Genomic DNA, 19,447 nt, shown 5'->3' on the forward strand with positions numbered 1-19,447 from the left:
AAAGGGCAAGTGGATACTAGCACAGCGTCAAATCTGTGATTTTGTAAGTGTGTGTGTGTGTGTAGGAAAAAGCTAAATTTTAAGAAAAGTGAGTAGATTTAAAGAAAAACTTTAAATCCATGTGAGTGGATTCAGAGGAAAACAGTACAGGTGAAAATCATGGCTAAAGTTTGGGAAACACTGGGAAAACAGTTTTATGAACTGTGTGTATTTATTTAGCACAGTCTAAAATGGTCTGTAAGATTTGTTTAACTGATTCACTTTAGAATATTTTCATTATAATCTTAAATATTATCCGACTAGTGCTCCATATGTATATTTTTTCTAGATAACTGAAGATTAAGCCTTTCAAGAATGTACAATTTTATTCATCTGTTTTGGAGGGGCTTCTCTAAAATGTATCTTAATTTCCTGAAATGTATCTGATTTCCAATATTAGAATCACTTCAGAGGGCTTGATAAAACAGGTGCGACCTACCTCTGGAGTTTATCCTTTAGTAGGACTGGAGAAGGACCTGGGATGATGCTGATAATACTGCTAAAAAGGGATCACACTTTGAGGACTACTCAATTATATTAAGCTTAATTTAACTTTTTCTTAATGACTTAGGGTCGTTTAACCTTCAAGGGTACATTTGGGTATTGAAATGCAAGGATGTTGGTTCTTTCATTCTGGTTCCAGGTCAGTTTTATTATTTTCCTTCCTTTCCTCCCTCCTTTCTTTTTGTCTTTGTTTTTAGAGACAGGGTCTCTGTCACCCAGGCTGGAGTGCAGTGGTACAATCATAGCTTACTGCAACCTTGAATTCCTAGGCTCAAGTGATTCTCCTGTCTCAGCCTGCCAAGTAGCTAAGACTGCAGGCCTGTGCCACACTTCCAGCTAATATAATCTGCATTCCTTTTTACTCTTCATGCTGTCATTCTCTGTGCCACTAGTAATGTCTCTGTCTCGCTGTTCCCGTATTAAGCTCTTCGGGGCTGAGACTAGATAAGTTGGTTAAATTTTAGTATAGAAAATATGTCTATAAGCAAAGTTCATGTATTTCAGTGAATGAGCTTTATTATATCCACTTTGAACAGTTTTTGTCTTCTAATTATTTTTGAAGATACCTGATGCTGCCACATAAGGGATCTATGAGTGAGTGTGACGCCAATTTAAAGTTGTTCTATACTTGCCTTAGATGAATAGGGATCACAGGAATGTCTGATACTTTTAGTAGCTAAACACCGTACTGGAAGTCAACAAAAATTTTTTAAATCTGCGTTAAATTCTATAATTGCTATAGCTGGATGTGGTAGTTGGCCTGTAGTCCTAGCTACTTGGAAGGCTCAGACTAGATTACTTGAGCCCAGGAGTTTGAGGCTGCAGTGGGCCATGATCACGTGCCGTTGCACTCTTATCTGGTGTGACACAGGTCTCTGGAAAAAAAAAAATTCTTACTGTAGTGCATTAGCTAGCCTGTCACCTATATCAGGTATGTCTTTGTTTTTAAGTCTTTTTTTTTTTTTTCTGAGCTGGAGTCTCGCTCTGTTGCCCAGGCTGGAGTACAATGGCCGGATCCTGGCTCACTGCAACCTCTACCTCCCAGGTTCAAGCAATTCTCCTGCCTCAGCCTCTCTAGTAACTAGGATTACAGGTACCCGACACCACGCCCAGCTAACTTTTTGTATTTTTAGTAGAGATGGGGTTTCACCATGTTGGTCAGGCTGGTCTTGAACTCCTGACTGCAAGTGATCCCCATGCCTCAGCCTCTCAAAGTGTGAGATTATAGGCATGAGCCACCACGCCCAGCCTTAAGTCTGTCTTTAACTGTATTATAGTTTTTTTTTTTTTTTTTTTTTTTTTTTTTTGAGATGGAGTCTCGCTCTGTCGCCCGGGCTGGAGTGCAGTGGCCGGATCTCAGCTCACTGCAAGCTCCGCCTCCCGGGTTTACGCCATTCTCCTGCCTCAGCCTCCCGAATAGCTGGGACTACAGGCGCCCGCCACCTCGCCCGGCTAGTTTTTTTGTATTTTTTTTTTTTTAGTAGAGACGGGGTTTCACCGTGTTAGCCAGGATGGTCTCGATCTCCTGACCTCGTGATCCGCCCGCCTCGGCCTCCCAGAGTGCTGGGATTACAGGCTTGAGCCACCGCGCCCGGCCTGTATTATAGTTTGTAAACACTTTCAAGTCTTGAAGTATGGAAATGGGATAAGTAACTAGTATTAGGTGTGTTTTTACAAATATTAAATATTGAATATAGGTAGTCTTTCTTTCCATAGTAACTAGTAATAGGTAGTCTAGTAACTAGTAACTAGTAATAGGTAGTAGGTAGTAATAGGTAATAGGTAGTAGGTAATAGGTAGTCTAGTAACTAGTAATAGGTAGTAACTAGTAATAGGTAGTCTTTCTTTCCATAGTAACTAATACTGTAATATTAGCAAAGAAAAAGGGAACAGTGAATTTATGTTGTTCAGTAGTTAGTGTTCTAGAACTTGGCTTCATGTGTTTGATAGAGAGCTTACTTGTAGATCTGTTGAAAATTTGCACAATACATAAAAAAATAATTACATGCTTCTCAGTTGTTACCTATACCTTTTCAAATAGTAAGGACATTACTATTCAAGTGCCTGTATCAGAAGTGTCTTCCATTTTTTTTGTTAGCAGGATATTTTAAGGCCTCTGTCTTGAGTTTCCCTTCTAGGTAGATTTATATATTCTGCCTTGACTTTATTGTTTTCTGTACCTACTGAGTCGTTTTTTTCCTTTCTTTGACTTTTTCTCTGACGCCCTACTAAATCTGCTTTGTGAAATAAATTGTTGCCTAAAATTGATTACCTTACCCCAGTTTGTCTATTGTCAGCTTTTTTCCTTGTTAGTAAAAAAGTTTTCAGTATGTTTCTATTATACCTTGTAAATTGATACATGCCTTCACATTATTTCATTTGATTTTCATTATAATTACTATAAATAATAGGAGGCAGAGATATTCTTATTTTACCTACAGTAAATCCAAGTACAGGGACGTCCTCAAATTTTACGCTAGGTCCTGGCAATCCCAAAGCCCATACTTTTACTCTATCTTAGATATACTGTGGTAGTTGTGTTTGTACTTTGGGCAAGATATTTAACTTCATTATCTCTCTTTTATCCATAAGGTGGGAATATTAGTTCATAAAGTTATGGTGAGGATTAAACTGAATAATATGTATAAATTGCTTAGAATAGTATCTGGCACATAGCCAAACTACAATAAAAATAATACTGATAGCTATTATACCACATTATTTTCCCTTCCTTCTTTTAAAAGTTACCATAATAGCTGGGCATGGGGGCTCATGCCTGTAATCCCAGCACTTTGGGAGGCGGAAGCGGGCGGATCACCTGAGGCCGGGAGTTCAAGACCAGCCTGACCAACATGGAGAAACCCTGTCTCTACTAAAAATACAAAATTAGCTGGGTGTGGTGGCACATGCCTGTAATCCCAGGTACTTGGGAGGCTGAGGCAGGAAAATCACTTGAACTCGGGAGGCTGAGGTTGTGGTGAGCCAAGATCATGCCATTGCCCTCCAGCCTGGGCAACAAGAGCAAAACTCCGTCTCAAAAAAAAAAAAAAAAAGTCACCGTAATAAAATTAATCACTGAGATTTTCAGCCAACATTTGCTGTAGTGAAATTTCAGCATCAGAAAAGGTTATTTCTTGAGTTTATTTTTGTTGGATTAATTATTATTATTTTTTTTTGAGATGGAGTTTTGCTCTTGTTGTCCTGGTTAGAGTGCCATGGTGCAATCTGGGCTCCCTGTAACCTCTGTCTCCCAGGTTTAAGCGATTCTCCTGCCTCAGCCTCCTGAGTAGCTGGGATTATAGGCATGCACTACCATGCCCAGCTAATTTTTTGTATTTTTAGTAGAGACGGGGTTTCTCCATATTGGTCAGGCTGGTCTCAAACTCCCGACCTCAGGTGATCTGCCCACCTCAGCCCCGACGAAGTGCTAGGATTACAGGCATGAGCCCCCTCACTCGGCCAGATTGTTTTAGTTACTGTTTTTTTTTTTTTTTAACTCTGTTTCTACTTGTCTGAATTTTTATTTTTCTTAAAGAATGTACAGTAAAATAATTGCTTGAGAAAGCTATTGAAAGTGTTGTTTGTGTTTGTTTTAACATACTGGGAAAAAAATGGATGCCTTTTCTCTGGGATTAAAACGTGTATTACATATTAGTAAATCTAAACTCGGTATTGTGTATTTGATGGCCTTTTGGGGTTTTCTTAAGGATTAGAATAGCACAGCCATTTGGAACAATTATTGGCTTGTGTATGCATATAGAAGAAAGAATTTCACATCTATAGAATTTGTAAAAACCATTATATTAGCAGTAACTGTAGTAACTGAATTTTAGCAAACTTGTTGGACACCTTTGTATTTTGCTTGGCCTGGCTTTCAGTAAGTAGGTACTTACTTTAAAAAGATAAGTTTCTGAAACTGTCATAATATGTTTTTTCTCCCAATAGGGCATTCTTAGCAGGGTTACAGAGTCTGTTAAGAATATTGTGCCAGGGTGGCTACAAAGATACTTCAACAAGAATGAAGATGTATGCAGCTGTTCAACAGACACAAGCGAGGTTCCACGCTGGCCCGAAAATAAAGAGGACCATCTGATATATGCCGATGAGGAGAGCTCTAATATTACTGATGGGAGAATCACACCTGAGCCAGCAGTCAGTAATACAGAAGGTAAGTAAAATGTGGATATTTTGTCATGAATGATAGCTTTTCATGCCCTAATTTTGAATATATTACCTAGTTATGTTAAATCTAATCAGGCAGTACATAAACTGTGTGGGAGGAGGATGATAATCAGGTTCCAATTGGGTATCTTTTTTTTATCAGCGTTTTATTTATGTATTTATTTATTGAGATGGAATCTCGCTCTGTTGCCCAGGCTGCTATCTCGGCTCACTGCAAACTCCGCCTCCTGGGTTCTCACCATTCTTCTGCCTCAGCCTCCCAAGTAGCTGGAACTACAGACGCCTGCCACCGCGCCCGGCTAATTTTTTATATTTTTAGTAGAGATGGGGTTTCACCATGTTAGCCAGGATAGTCTCATCTTCTGACCCTGTGATCCGCCCACCTCAGCCTCCCAAAGTGCTGGGATTACAGGCATGAGCCACTGCGCCCAGCCCTTTTTTGTTTTGTTTTGTTTTGTTTTGTTTTGAGACAGAGTCTCACTCTGTCACCAGGCTGGAGTGCAGTGGCGCGATCTTGGATCTTGGCTCACTGCAACCTCTGCCTGCCAGGTTCAAGCGATTCTTCTTCCTCAGCCTCCCGAGTAGCTGGGATTACAGGCGTGTGCCCCTGTACCTGGCCAATTATTTGTATTTTTAGTAGAGATGGGGTTTCACCATGTTGGCCAGGCTGGTCTCGAAGTCCTGACTTCGGATAATCCACCCGACTCGGCCTCCCAAAGTGCTGGGATTACCAGCGTGAGACACAGTGCCAAGCCAATCCTATCCTTTAAAGCACAAGTTTTAAATTTTGATGAAGCCCAACTTATCTCTCAGTGTATGTTTCTTTCAGTATAAATATTTTTTCTTTCACTACATGTTTTGAAATACATAATTACAAAACTTTTTGTAGTCCTATGTTAAAGTCTCAAATAACTAATTGATTTGGATATATGCCCTGTTAATTTTGGTGTGCTTAGCAACGTCTCCCTGCCTGATCTGTCCGTAGTAAAAAATAGTGATAATGAAATGGCCCTGAAAGAATGGTTTTTATTTTAGAGAAATGGCAAATCTAATTTTTCTTAGTAATGTTCAACTAGATGTATTCTTTGAATGTCCGCTTACTTTTATTAGAGTAACTAAAGTTTTAATATCTGTACTTTTCAAAATTGCTTTTAAATATATTACCAGCAGCCATCTTGAGGCTTTATCTGGTAGATCTCTAAGCTGACTGCCTCTGTTACTTTATTTTCTGGCCGGTGAAAGGGATTCTGGCTTTTCTTTTTCTGTTTTTTTCCCCCTCTGTTTCCTGGTTATGAAATTTGTTTCCTTTTGGTTAGAGAGTTCTAGTATATCCACAGTGACTATCTTTTCTAAGATGGTTATAGAAACGATCTGTTCTGGCCGGGTGCAGTGGCTCACACCTATAATCCCAGCACTTTGGGAGGCCGAGGCGGGTGGATCACCTGAGGTCGGGACTTTGAGACCAGCCTGATCAACATGGAGAAACCCCATCTCTACTGAAATACAAAATTAGCTGGGCATGGTGGCGCATGCCTGTAATCCCAGCTACTCGAGAGGCTGAGGCAGGAGAACTGCTTGAACCTGGGAGGCGGAGGTTGCGGTGAGCCGACATCGTGCCATTGCACTCCAGCCTGGGCAACGAGAGCGAAACTCCATCTCAAAAAAAAAAAAAAAAGAGGCCGGGCGCGGTGGCTCAAGCCTGTAATCCCAGCACTTTGGGAGGCCGAGACGGGCGGATCACGAGGTCAGGAGATCGAGAGACGGTCCCGGCTAACACGGTGAAACCCCGTCTCTACTAAAAAAATACAAAAAAATAGCCGGGCGAGGTGGCGGGCGCCTGTAGTCCCAGCTACTCGGGAGGCTGAGGCAGGAGAATGGCGTAAACCCGGGAGGCGGAGCTTGCAGTGAGCTGAGATCCGGCCACTGCACTCCAGCCTGGGTGACAGAGCAAGACTCCGTCTCAAAAAAAAAAAAAAAAAAAAAAAGAAACGATCTGTTCTATCCTAGTGAACATATTTGTAAGGATTAACTAACTTGAAGAATTTAGGGGTGAAAGACATGGAGTTTCTCATTCTCTGTACAGTTTGTGTGTATTTGTGTTTTCATGAAAGTAGCAGGTTGAATTTATGCCAAGGTCAACTCACACTGATATAAGGAAGATTTTCTGTTACAAGTATATTATACACGTTTGTGCATAACTTCTAAACTTTATTATGGAAAATTTTTCAACCTAGAGAAATAAAGAGGATAGTACAATGACACCCCCCTCCCTGCCGATCTGCTGCCCCCAGCTCCCCATCACTGAGCTCCAACAATAATCAAGTCATGGCTGATCTTGTTTACTCTTCCCACATCTATTTCCCTACCTTCCTACCGCCAGCTCACCTGATATATTTAGAAGCAAATTGTGGGCAGCAATTTGTTACCTACTTCAAAAACTAAAAAAAAATTTTTTATTTTCTTTTTTTGAGCCAAGGTCTCACTCTGTTACACAGGCTGAAGTGCAGTGGCACAATGTCAGCTCACTGCAACCTCCACCTCCTGGCTCAAGTGATCCTCCCACCTCAGCCCCCCAAGTAGCTGGGACTACGGGTGTGGACCACCAGGCCTGGCTAATTTTTTTTTTTTTTTTTTTTTTTTTTTAGTAGAGATGGGGTTTCGCCATTTTGCCCAGACTGGACTCCTGAGCAGAAGCGATCTGCCTGCCTTGGCCTCCCAAAGTGCTTAGGATTACAGGTGTGAGCCACCGTGCCTGGCCTACTTCAAAAACTTGATAGCATTTTTCTGCCTCATGCTTGTCTTAGATCTGAATTCTGCTATCTTAAACCTTGTAAGTCCCAGTCAGTTCTTGTTTTTTTTGTTTGTTTGTTTTTGTTTTGTTTTTTGAGGTGGAGTCTTGCTCTGTTGTCTAGGCTGGAGTGCAGTGGCGTGATCTCAGCTCACTGCAACCTCTGCCTCCCGGATTCAAGCATTTCTCCTGCTCAGCCTCCTGAGTAGCCAGGATTACAGGCACCTGCCACCACGCCCGGCTAATTTTTTGTACTTCTTGGTAGAGACAAGATTTCACCATGTTGGCCAGACATTTCTTACAGTCTGCCTTGACCTGTGTCTACTTATTAATACCGGTAGTCACATAAGAGTGACTTATGTGACTCATACATCTTATTAAACTCCCCAATAAGATGAATATAGATCTTACTAGATATTACAGAGAAATTGCAGTTCATATTTACTCTGTGAAGCATTACACTTAAATTTGACAGTGCATTCTCAAAACACTCAGTTATGTGTTGCTTAACTATGGGGATACATTCTGAGAAATACATTGTTAGGCAGTTTTGTCACTGCAAATATCATAGTGTATACTCACACTGACTAAGCCTACTCTTACCTAGGCTGTAGCCTATTCCTAGGTTACAAACCTGCACAGCCTGTTACTGTGTTGAATACTGTAGGCAATTATAATAGTGAATATTTGTGTATCTAAACATGTATAAGCATAGAAAAGGTACATATGATATAAAAGATAAAAAATGGTATGCTTGTTTAGGATACTTAATCCTAAATGAAGCTTACAGGACTGGAAGCTGCTCTGGGTGAGTCAGTGAGTGAGTATCAGTGAATCTGAAGGCCTAAAAACATTATTGTACAGTACTGTAAACTTTATATAAACACTGTTCACTTAGGTTATAATTTACTAAAAGATTTTTCTTCAACAATAAACCTTCGCCTACTGTAACTTATTTATAAATTTTTGAAATGTAAAAAACTTTTTTACTCTTGTTAAAACAGTTAGCTTAAAACATAGATTATATAGCTGAACAAAAATATTTTTAATGTCCTTATTCTCTAAGCTTTTTTCTATAGTACTGTTTTTTTCCTTAACTTTTAAAACTTTTGTTTACAATTAAGACATGCACACATTAACTTAGCCCTACGTAAAGTCAGTATCATCAATATCATGGCCTTCTGCCCTGACATCTTGTCCCAGTGGATACTCTTCAGAGGCAGTAACATGCATGGAGCTGTCATCTCCTATGATAACAATGCCTTCTTCTGGAATACTTCCAGAAGGACTTACCTGAGGCTGTTTACAGTTGACTTTTGTTTTTTTTAAAGACAAGGTCTCGATCTGTTACCCAGGAGTACAGTGGCGCAATCATGGCTCACTGCAACCTCAACCTTCCAGGCTCAAGCGATCCTCCCACCTCAGCCTCCCAAGTAGTTGGGACTATAAGCATGTGCCACCACACCCAGCTAATTAAAAAAATTTTTTTTGTAGAGACGAGGTCTAACTGTGTTGCTTAGGCTGGGCTTGAACTGGCCTCAAATGAGCCGCCTGCGTTGGCCTCTCAAAGTACTGGGATTACAGGTGTGAGCCACCACCTGCGACCCAGTTTTTTTTTTTTTTTTTTAAATGTAAGTGGAAGGATAGTATACTCTAGTGATAAAAGGTATAGTAAATACATAAAACAGTTACATAGTCATTTATTATCATTACCAAGTATAGTATTATATAGAGTACATAAATGTATGTGCTCTAGTTTTATTTGACTGGCAACACTGGATTTATTTACTGCACAGCCTGTTACTGTGCTGAATACTGTAGGCAATTATAATAGTGAATATTTGTGTATCTAAACATGTATAAGCATAGAAAAAGTACATATGATATAAAAGATATCGGCATGCCTGCAGACTCCTGAGTAATATATTGCACTAAGGCCTTAGGATGACTATGATGTTACTAGGTGATACAGATTTTTCAGCTTCTTCATAATCTTATGGGACCACTGTTGCATATGTGTTCTGTAGTTGATTGTTTTTTATTTATTTCTTTTTTGAGACGGAGTCTTGCTCTGTTGCCCAGACTGGAGTGCAGTGGTGTGATCTTGGCTCACTGCAAGCTCCGCCTCCCGGGTTCATGCCATTCTCCTTCCTTAGCCTCCCGAGTAGCTGGGACTACAGGCGCCCATCACCATGCCCGGCTAATGTTTTTGTATTTTTAGTAAAGACGGGGTTTCAGCGTGTTAGCCAGGATGGTCTCTATCTGCTGACCTCGTGATCCGCCCGCCTCAGCCTCCCAAAGTGCTGGGATTACAGGCGTGAGCCACTGCGCCAGGCTAGTTGACTGTTCTTATGTGGTGCGTGACTATATATCTGCTGTTGAAGTAATGTCAGACTCTGGAAAGTTAACATGGCAGTCCTAAATAAATTTAGTTGTTTACTAAATATTAATTTTATAAATACATATTTTATTGCACTTTGCACATACTGCATTTTTTACAAATTGAGTTTGTGGCAATCCCATGTCAAGAAAGTTGAACAGTGCCATTTTTCCACCAGCACACGCTCTCCTTGTGTCTGTTACATTTTGGTAATTCTTACAGTATTTCAGACTTTTAAATTCTGTATCTATCATGGTAATCAGTGTTCTTTGGTATTACTATTGTAATTGTTCTGGGGTGCCACGAGCCACAACCATATAAGATGATGAACTTAATCAGTAAATGTTGTGTGTGTTCCGGCTGCTCCACCGACTGGCTATTCCCCTTTTCTCTCCCTCTTTCTGGGCCTCCCTATTCTCTGACAATATTGAAATTAGGCTAATTAATAACCTTACAATGGCCTCTGAGTGTTCCAGTGAAAATTAGAGTTCCCCGTCTTTTATCCAAAAGCTGTAAGTACTTAAGTTTAGTGAGGGAAGGCATGTGGACAGCTGAGACAGGCCTGAAGCTAGGCCTCTTGTACCAGTTAGCCAACTTGTGAATGCAAAGGAAAAGTTATTGATGGAAATTAAAAGTGCTGCTCTAGTTAACACACAAAGGATAATAGGAATGCAGAGCAACCAGTTGCTGATGTGTAGAAAGTTTGAGTGGTTTGGATAGACGATCAAACTAGCTACAACATTCCCTTAAGCCAAAGCGTAATCCAGAGCAAGCCCTAACTCCCTTGAATTCTGTGAAGGCTGAGAGAGATGAGAAACCTGCAGGAGAAAAGTTGGGAGCCAGCGGAGATTTATTCATGAGGTTTAAGGAAAGAATCTGTCTCTATAACATAAAAGGGCAAGATGAAGCAACAAGTGCTGATGTAGGAGCTGCAATAAGTTATCCAGAAGATTTAGCTAAAAACACTGACTAAGGTGGTGTATTAGTCCATTTTGCATTCTACAAAGGAATACCCGAGACTGGGTAATTTATAAAGAAGAGAAGCTTATTTGGCTCATGGTTCTGCAAGCTGTGTGGGCATGGCACCAGCATCTGCTTGGCTTTTAGTGTGGTCTCAGGAGGTTTTTACTCATGGCAGAAGGCAGAGTGGGAGCAGGCATATCAGTCACATGGAGAGAGAAGGGAGCAAGAGCAGAGAGATCCTAGACTCTTTTTAAGAACCAAATATCACTTGAGGCCATTACCCTGGGGAGGATACCAAGCCATTCATGAGGAATCTGCCCCCATGACCCGAAGACTTCCCATTCGACCCCACTCCCAACATTGGGGATCACATTTCAACATAGGATTTGGAGGGGACAGACATCTAAACTGTATCAGATGACTACGCAGCACAACACATTTTCAGATGAAACGTGGTCTCCTGTTGGAAGAAGATACCATCTAGGATTTTGATAGCCGGAGAAGAGATGTCAATACCTGGCTTCAAAGGATAGGCTAATCTCTTATTAGGGGTTAATGCAACTGGTGATTGTAAGTTGAAGCCAGTACTTATTTACCATTTCAAAGATCCTAGGGCTCTTAAGAATTATGCTAAATCTACTCTGCCTGTGCTGTGTAATTGGAACAACAAAACCTGGATGATGGCACATTTATTTACAGCACGGTTTACTGAACATTTTAAGCCCGTGTTGTTGAGACCTCTTGCTTGGGGACAAAAAGATGCTTTTCGAAATAGCACTGCTCATTGATAGTGCATCTGGTCACCCAAGAGCTGTAATGAGATGTGCATCGAGATTAATGTTCTCATGCTTGATTATTAATACAATGTCCATTCTGCAGCCCACGGATCAAGGAGGCATTTTGACTTTCCAGTCTCATTATTTAAGAAATAACCTTTCATATGGCTATAGCTGTCGTAGTCATTCCTCAGATAGATCTGGGTAAATTGAAAACCTTCTGGAAAAGATTCACCATTCTGGATGACATTAAGAACATTCGTTGAGTTTCGAGTCAAGGCTAACTGGGGGGAGAAAAATCATTTGTGATTTACGGGAGGAGGTTCAAATATTAACATGAATAGGAGTTTAGAGAAAGTTGATTCCAGTCCCCATGGATAACTTTGAGGGGTTCAGGACTTCAGTGGAGGAAGGAACTACAAATGTTACAAATGTGGTAGAAATAGAGAACTAGAATTAGAAGTGGAGTATGAAGATGTGACTGAATTACTGCAGCATCTTACACTCGAATGGATGAGGAGTTGCTTCTTATGGATGAGCAAAGAAAGTGCTTTCTTTTTTTTTTTGAGACAGTCTTGCTCTGTTGCCCACTCTGGAGTGCAGTGGTGCAATCTCAGCCCACTGCAACTTCCGCCTCCTGGGATCAAGCAATTCTCCTGCCTCGGCCTCCCGAGTAGCTGGGACTAAGGCATATTTTTTGTATTTTTTGTATTTTTACAAAAAATTACGCCCAGCTAATTTTTTGTATTTTTAGTAGAAATGGGGTTTCACCGTGTTGGCAAGGATGATCTCTAGCTCCTGATCTTGTGATCCGCCCCGCTCGGCCTCGGGAAGTGCTGGGATTGTAGGTGTGAGCCACCACGCCTGGTGAAAGTGATTTCTTGAGATGGAATCTACTCTTGGTAAAGATACTGTGCACATTTTTAAGATTACAGAATAATATAGAATATTACATAAACTTAGTTGATACAGCAGCAGCAAAATTTGAGAGGACTGACTCCCATTTTGAAAATTCTGCGGTTAGAATGCTATCAAAAACGTTGCATGCCACAGAGAAATCTTTTAAAGGAATAGTCAATCGATGAGGCAAATTTCATTGTTGTCTTATTTTAAGAAATTGCCACCACCACCCCAGCCTTCAGTACTCATCACCCTGATCAGTCAGTAGCCATCAACATTGAGGCAAAGACCTGTTAACACCACCTAAAAGATTATGACTTTCTGAAGGCTCAGCAGATTGTTATTTGTTAGCAATTTTTTTTTTTAAGTAGGTACATTGTTTTTATTGTCATAATGCTATTGCATACTTGATAGGCTATAGTGTAGTGTAAACATAACTTTTGTATGCCCTGGGAAACAAAAAACGGTGTGACTCACTTTACATTCTCCTCCTCAACCTCCCAGGTAGCTGGGACTACAAGAGTGTGCTGCCATGCCTAGCTATGTTTTAAAAATTTTTAGTAGGGGTGAGGCCTCATTATGTTGCCCAGGCTGGTCTTGAACTCCTGGCCTCAAGTGATCCTCCTGCCTCAGCCTCCTAAAAGCACTGGGATTATAGGCATGAGCCACCACACCTGGCCTGTGTTGGATTTCTTTTTCCTCTTTGGTGTCTGTATATACTAGATTTAGTTGATGTCCTGCCAAGAGTTGGAAAATTATCCTGTCACTTTTCTCTTATAGGAGAAACTGATGCAGGGATGAGAGAATGGGATAAGTAAAAAGCATTTTCGTAGTATATACTACAGTAATATTGGAATACTTGATACCCCAGGAAACGTTTCAGCCTATGTGTATGTAAATCCTGATTGCAGATAAATTGAAGTATTTATTATGTGTAAATGCTGATTGGATTGGTTTAGATACCTCTGCCAGTGGATTTCTAAGCCCCAGACAGTATCTCTGGTATTTTGTTTTGTTTTGAGACAGATTCTTGCTCTGTCGCCCAGGCTGGAGGGCAGTGGCATGATCTCGGCTCACTACAACCTCTGCCTCCCAGGTTCACGCCATTCTCCTGCCTCAGCCTCCCAAGTAGCTGGGACTACAGGCACCCGCCACCATGCCTGGCTAATTTTTTGTATTTTTAGTAGAGATGGGGTTTCACCGTGTTAGCCAGAATGGTCTCTATCTCCTGACCTCGTGATCTGCCTGCCTCAGCCTCCCAAAGTGCTAGCATTACACGCGTGAGCCATCACACCCGGCCCAGTATCTCTGTTAACCTGAGTCCTCCTGATAATAAATTATTATATATAAAATAAATTTAGATATTCTATCAGATTTTTAAAATAGGATTTTTAATGAATAATTATTTTAAAAAATTCATTGTCTTTTTAGCTGCGATGGAAACATTTGTTTTTGAATCGCGGTAAAATATATATAACATAATTTATGTTATTTTGCAGTGCACTGTTCAGTGACTTTAAGTATATTCTCATTATTGCGCAACCATTACCACCTTTCATCTCAGAATTTTTCATCTTACAAAACTGAAAGTCTATACCCATTGAACGATACCACCTCATTTCCTCTCTCCCCTCAGGCCCTGCCAAGTCACAGTTCTACAGTACTATCTCTGTTAAGTACCTCATGTTAATTAATGTTTATCTCATGTACCTCATGTTAATTAATCATACAGCATTTGTCTTTGTTATTGGCTTTATATCACTTAGCATAATGCCTTCAAGGTTCTACATGTTGTAGCATGTATCACAATTTCCTTTTTAAGGCAGAATAATATATTGAATGTATATATCACATTTTGCTTATCCATTTGTCTGTTGATGGAGATTTGAGTTGCATGTACCTGTTGGCTCTTGTGAATGATGCTGCTGTGAACATGAGCGCACAAATCTCTTTGAGACCTTGCTTTCAGTTCCTTTGGGTATATACCCAGAGTGGAATTGCTAGATCATAAGGAAATTCTGTCCTTAATTTTTTGAGAAATTACTATTTCCATAGTGGCTGCACTGTTTTATATTCCCACTGATAGTGTACAGTTTCTTCACATCCTTACTAACATTTATTTTCCCCTTTCTTGTTAATAGCTGTCCTGATGGGTATGAAATGTTATCTCACTGTGGTTTTAATTTGCATTTCTCTGATGGTTAGTGATGTTGAACATCTTTTCATATACTCTTTGGCCATCTGTCTGTAATCTTAGAGAAATGCCTATTTCGGTTCTTTGCCCACTTTTTAATCAACTTCTTTTTTGGGGAGTGGTTGTAGGAATTCTTTTTTATATTTTGCTTGGATTTACCTTTTTTAAAAAAAGGTTTATTTTTAATTATTACATAATACATAATATTTGTACACATATATGGGGTACATGTAATATTTTGATATAAACATACAATGTGTTGATCAAATCAGGGTAATTGGGATGTCCATTACCACTAGAATTTATTATTTCTTTGTGTTAGCACGTTCTAATTCCACTCTTTTAGCTATTTTGAAATAAGACGATGAATTGTTGTTATATTTGCTGTATTGTATGCTACCAAACACTAGATCTTACTCCTTCTAACTGTATTTTTGTGTCCTCTGTTTATCTCCCGTTCACCACCACCCTTTCTATCTTCTGGTAACCATCATTCTATTCTCTGTCTCCATGAGTTCCCTACTGGTAATTGTCATTCCATTCTCTGTCTCCATGGAACAGTTCCCCCCCCCCCTTTTTTTTTTTTAAGCTGTCACATTTGAGAACATGTGATAGTTGTCTTTTTGTGCCTGGCTTATTTCACTTAATGTGATGTTCTACAGTTCCATCTATAATGTTGCAAATGGCAAGATTTAATTCTTTTTTTTTTAAATGGCTGAATAATACTCCATTGTGTATATGTAGCACAGTTTCTTTGTCCATTCATTTGTGGATGGATACTTAGGTCAATTCCATATCTTGGCTATTGTGAATAGTGCTGCAATAAACATGTGAGTGCAGATTATCTCTTTGATGTACTAATTTCCTTTATCTTGGATATATACCCAGCAGTGGGATTGCTGGATCATATTGTGGTTCTACTTTTAGTTTTTGTGAGAAACCTCAATGATGTTCTCCATAATGACTGTACTAATTGACATTCCCACCAACAACAGTGTACAAGGATTCTCCTTTCTCTACATCCTCACCAGCATCCATTATTGCCTTTTTGATAAAAGCCATTTTCACTGGGGATTGGAGTTCTTTCTGTGTTCTGGATATTAATCCCTTATCACATATATAATTTGTGGATATTTTCTCCCATCCTGTAGGTTGGCCTTTTACTCTGTTGATTACATCCTTTGATGCATAAAAGTTTTTACATTTGATGTAGTCCTATTTGTTTGTTTTTGCTTCTGTGGCCTGTGCTTTTAGTGTCATATTTAATAAATCATTGTCAAATCTCATGTCCTGAAATTCTGTTTTCTTCTAAAAGTTTTTTAGTTTTGGGTGTTATACTTTGGTCTTTAATCCATTTAGAGTTAATTTTCGTATATGGTTCAAGATAAGGGTTCATTCTTTTCCATGTGGTTATCCAGTTTTTCAAACCATTTAATAAAGAGACCATCTTTTTCCCATTGAGTGGTCTTGAAATCCTTGTTGAAGATCGTTTGATCAAATATGGTAGTTTGTTTCTGGGCCCTGTGTTCACTTGCATGGTCTATGTTGTTTGTCTTTATTCTAGTATTACAGACCACAGGCTCTTTGGTTTCCCATGTAATGGAAATTAACACGGAGCCAAGCAGATTTCCCAGACAGGACTTTTATTTCAGGGCTTCTGCTTGAGCACAAGGGAAACAATGGAGGTGAGGCTCAAGGATCCTCTTCCTGGCTTCCTGGAAAAAGCCAGTAGGACTTTTTTTTATTAGACAAAGCACAGGAATTGACATGGAGTAAGGTATGCAGGCTGGGCTGGGCAAAGCACTACAGGGTAGGGTATGCAAGGCAGCATATCTGGTTGCGGTGATTATCTCCAGTAGGGGTCTGGCTGGTGGCAACAATGCTGTAAATCAATTATTTCGCATTCCTTCCTGAGGTGGACTCTGCAACCTTGATTTGGTTTTGGATCTCCTAAGACCAATTCCTGGAATTCTTTAAAAGGTATGGTTACACATTATGAGAGCACCGCAGAATGGCTGTTTTCTTTGTGTATGACTAAACCCTCAGGGTTAGCATGTGTAATATCAGTGAGGTAATGTTACGGGTTTTGTGAGGAGGAGAAAAAAAAAAATAAGTGAAGGAGAAACTACATCACACCTCCTGTTCTCTCTCACCAGTGCCACATTGTTTTCATTACTGTACTTCTGTAATAAGTTTTAAAATCAGAAAGCATGAGACCTCCAACTTTGTTGTTTTTAAAGATTATTTTGGCATTTTGAGGTTCCTTGAGATTCCATATGAATTTTAGGATAGGTTTTCTATTTCTGCAAAAAACGTCTTTGGGATTTAGAGATTGTATTGAATCTGTAGATAGATTGCTTTGAATAGTATTGACATCCCAACAATATTTAGTCTTGTAGTCCACGTACGCGGGATATTTTTCCGTTTATTTATGTTTTTTTCCTTTTAGTACTATTTTGTAGTTTCCATGTGCACATCTTTTACCTTCGTTCATTCCTAAATATTTTATTCTTTTTGGTGCTATTATAAATGAAATTGTTTTCTTAATTTACTTTTCAGATTGTTCATTATTAGTGCATAGAAACAAATTTTTTTGTGTGTTGATTTTTGTATCCTGGTACTTGGCTAAATTTGCTCTAACAGCTTTTGACTGAATCTTCACTGTTATTTACATGTAAGATTATGTCAACTGCAAACATGATTTTTTACTTTTTCTTTTCCAATTTAGATGTGTTTTATTTATTTCTCTTATTGCTCTGACTATAATTTACAATATTATGTTGAATAGAAGTGGGGAAATTGAGAAGCTTTGCCTTCTGGTCTTAGAGAAAAATCTTTCAGTCTTTTATCATTGAGTATGATGTTAGTGTGGTTTTGCATATATGGCTTTTATTATGTTGTAGTTTCCTTCTAGTCTTAGTTTGTTGAGTGTTTTTATCTGCAGCTTGCTTTTGTTTTTTTTTTTTTGTTGTTACAGTACTTTGGAACTAAATAATCTAGAATTGTTTTATTGTTTAAGGATTTTTGAGATAGTCTTGCTTTATTGGTCAGGCTGGAGTGCAGTGGTGCCATCAGAGCTCACTGCAGCTTTGAACTCCTGGGCTCAAGTGATCCTCCCACCTCAGCCTCCTGAGTAGCTGGGACTACAGGTGTGTGCAACCACACCCAGCTGACTTTTTAAATTTTTAGTAGAGATGAAGTCTCAGTTTGTTGCCCAGGCTGGTCTCGAACTCCTGGGCTCAAGTGATACTCCTGCCTTGGCCTCCTAAAGTGTTGGGACTACAGGCGTGAGCCACTGTGTCCAGCCAAGACAATTTTTTAGGAAGATAGCACACAGAAGAACACTGCAGAATGGCAAATACAGTCTAGCAGCACATCACAAAATACTTACTGAGGAGAGCATTAATCAATGAATGCAAGTAGTCATTCAGGATTTAATATAGTTTACCATGTTACTAGGTAAAATGATCCTATTTTTGCTTTTTAGTAAATAGACATTTGCTAAAATTTAAAATTCACTCTTTGTTTCTATTTGGAGTTTAGAAACTGTTACTTCCTTAGCATGTCAGTTTTTCAAACCAAAGACCAGAATCTTTTTTTTTTTTGAGACAGAGGGCTCTGTCAACCAGGCTGAAATGCAGTGGCACGATCTCAGCTCACTGCAACTTCTGCCTCCCAGGTTCAAGCGATTCTCATGCTTCAGCCTCGCAAGTAGCTGGAATTACAGGCACGTGCCACCATGCCCGGGTAATTTTTGTATTTTTAGTAGAGATGGGATTTTGCCGTGTTGGCCAGTCTGGTCTTGAACTCCTGACCTCAAGTCGTCTGCCTGCCTCGGCCTCCCAAAGTACTGGGATTACAGATGTGAGCCACTGTACCCAGCCCAGAATCATATTTAATGGTGAAACATTAGAGGCAATCTCATTAAAGTTGGGAATAAGGTAGAAGTCCATCATCACCACTTCTAGATATTAAGAATGTAATTAGTTATGGGGATGTGGTAATATGTTAGAATAAGGAAACTGTAGCAATTGACACACGGTTAATATTGAAAATACCTGACCACTCTCTTATTTAAGCAGTAGCCAATTAGAAAACATGAAAGAAGAAAGGATCCCATTTGCAGTATCAAACAATTGGGAGGTGGAGGTTGCAGTGAGCTGAGATTGCCACTGCACTCTAGCCTGGGTGACAAAGTGAGACTGTCTCAAAAAAATAAAAATCATACACTTTAACAAGAAGTGTGTGACACTCTAGAAGAAGAAATTCTCTTTAAGTTCCACTGAGGGTCATAAAGCAGATCTGAACCAAAGGAAAGGTGGGTAGGAAAGCAGTGTTGGGAATGATATCAGTTCTTTTTAAAAACCTTAAATTCAGTGTGATCCTAGTCAAAATAATTTTAAGGGCTCTTTTAGGAACTTTGAACATATTCCAGATAGCTGCTTTAAAGTCTTGTTATGCTAAATATTTTAAGGTCTTTGTCTGCTACCTTTGGTTAAAGTTTCTAACACCTACTCTCCCCTATCCTCCTACCCTGTGCATTGATCACAGTTTTCTTTTTTCTATACATTGAGTTTTGACTATATTGGCATTTTGAATGATAATGTGTAGAGACTCTTGGTTCTGTCATCTTCCTCTGAAGAGTGTTGGTTCTTGTTTTTAGCAGGCAGTTTAGTTAATGATAATTTTGAACTTTCGTAGTTGTAGTTTTGTGCTGTGTT

At 39.5% G+C, this 19,447-nt stretch overlaps 1 protein-coding gene across 3 annotated transcripts in view; it reads left to right on the forward strand.

Moving 5' to 3' along the window:
* NUP153 (nucleoporin 153) overlaps positions 1–19,447 on the forward strand; it is a 101,808-nt gene that overhangs the window by 22,973 nt on the left and 59,388 nt on the right. For all 3 annotated transcript variants that reach the window (XM_015135559.3, XM_015135558.3, NM_001261594.1), the window contains 1 exon segment: positions 4,489–4,711. Coding sequence is in view for 2 of the 3 variants with exons in the window: in XM_015135558.3 (XP_014991044.3) it covers positions 4,489–4,711 (223 nt within the window). In the remaining variant the exon portion in view is untranslated.

Source organism: Macaca mulatta, chromosome 4 (assembly GCF_049350105.2).
Source record: "Macaca mulatta isolate MMU2019108-1 chromosome 4, T2T-MMU8v2.0, whole genome shotgun sequence".
In the NCBI taxonomy this organism is placed as follows: Eukaryota; Metazoa; Chordata; class Mammalia; order Primates; family Cercopithecidae; genus Macaca; species Macaca mulatta.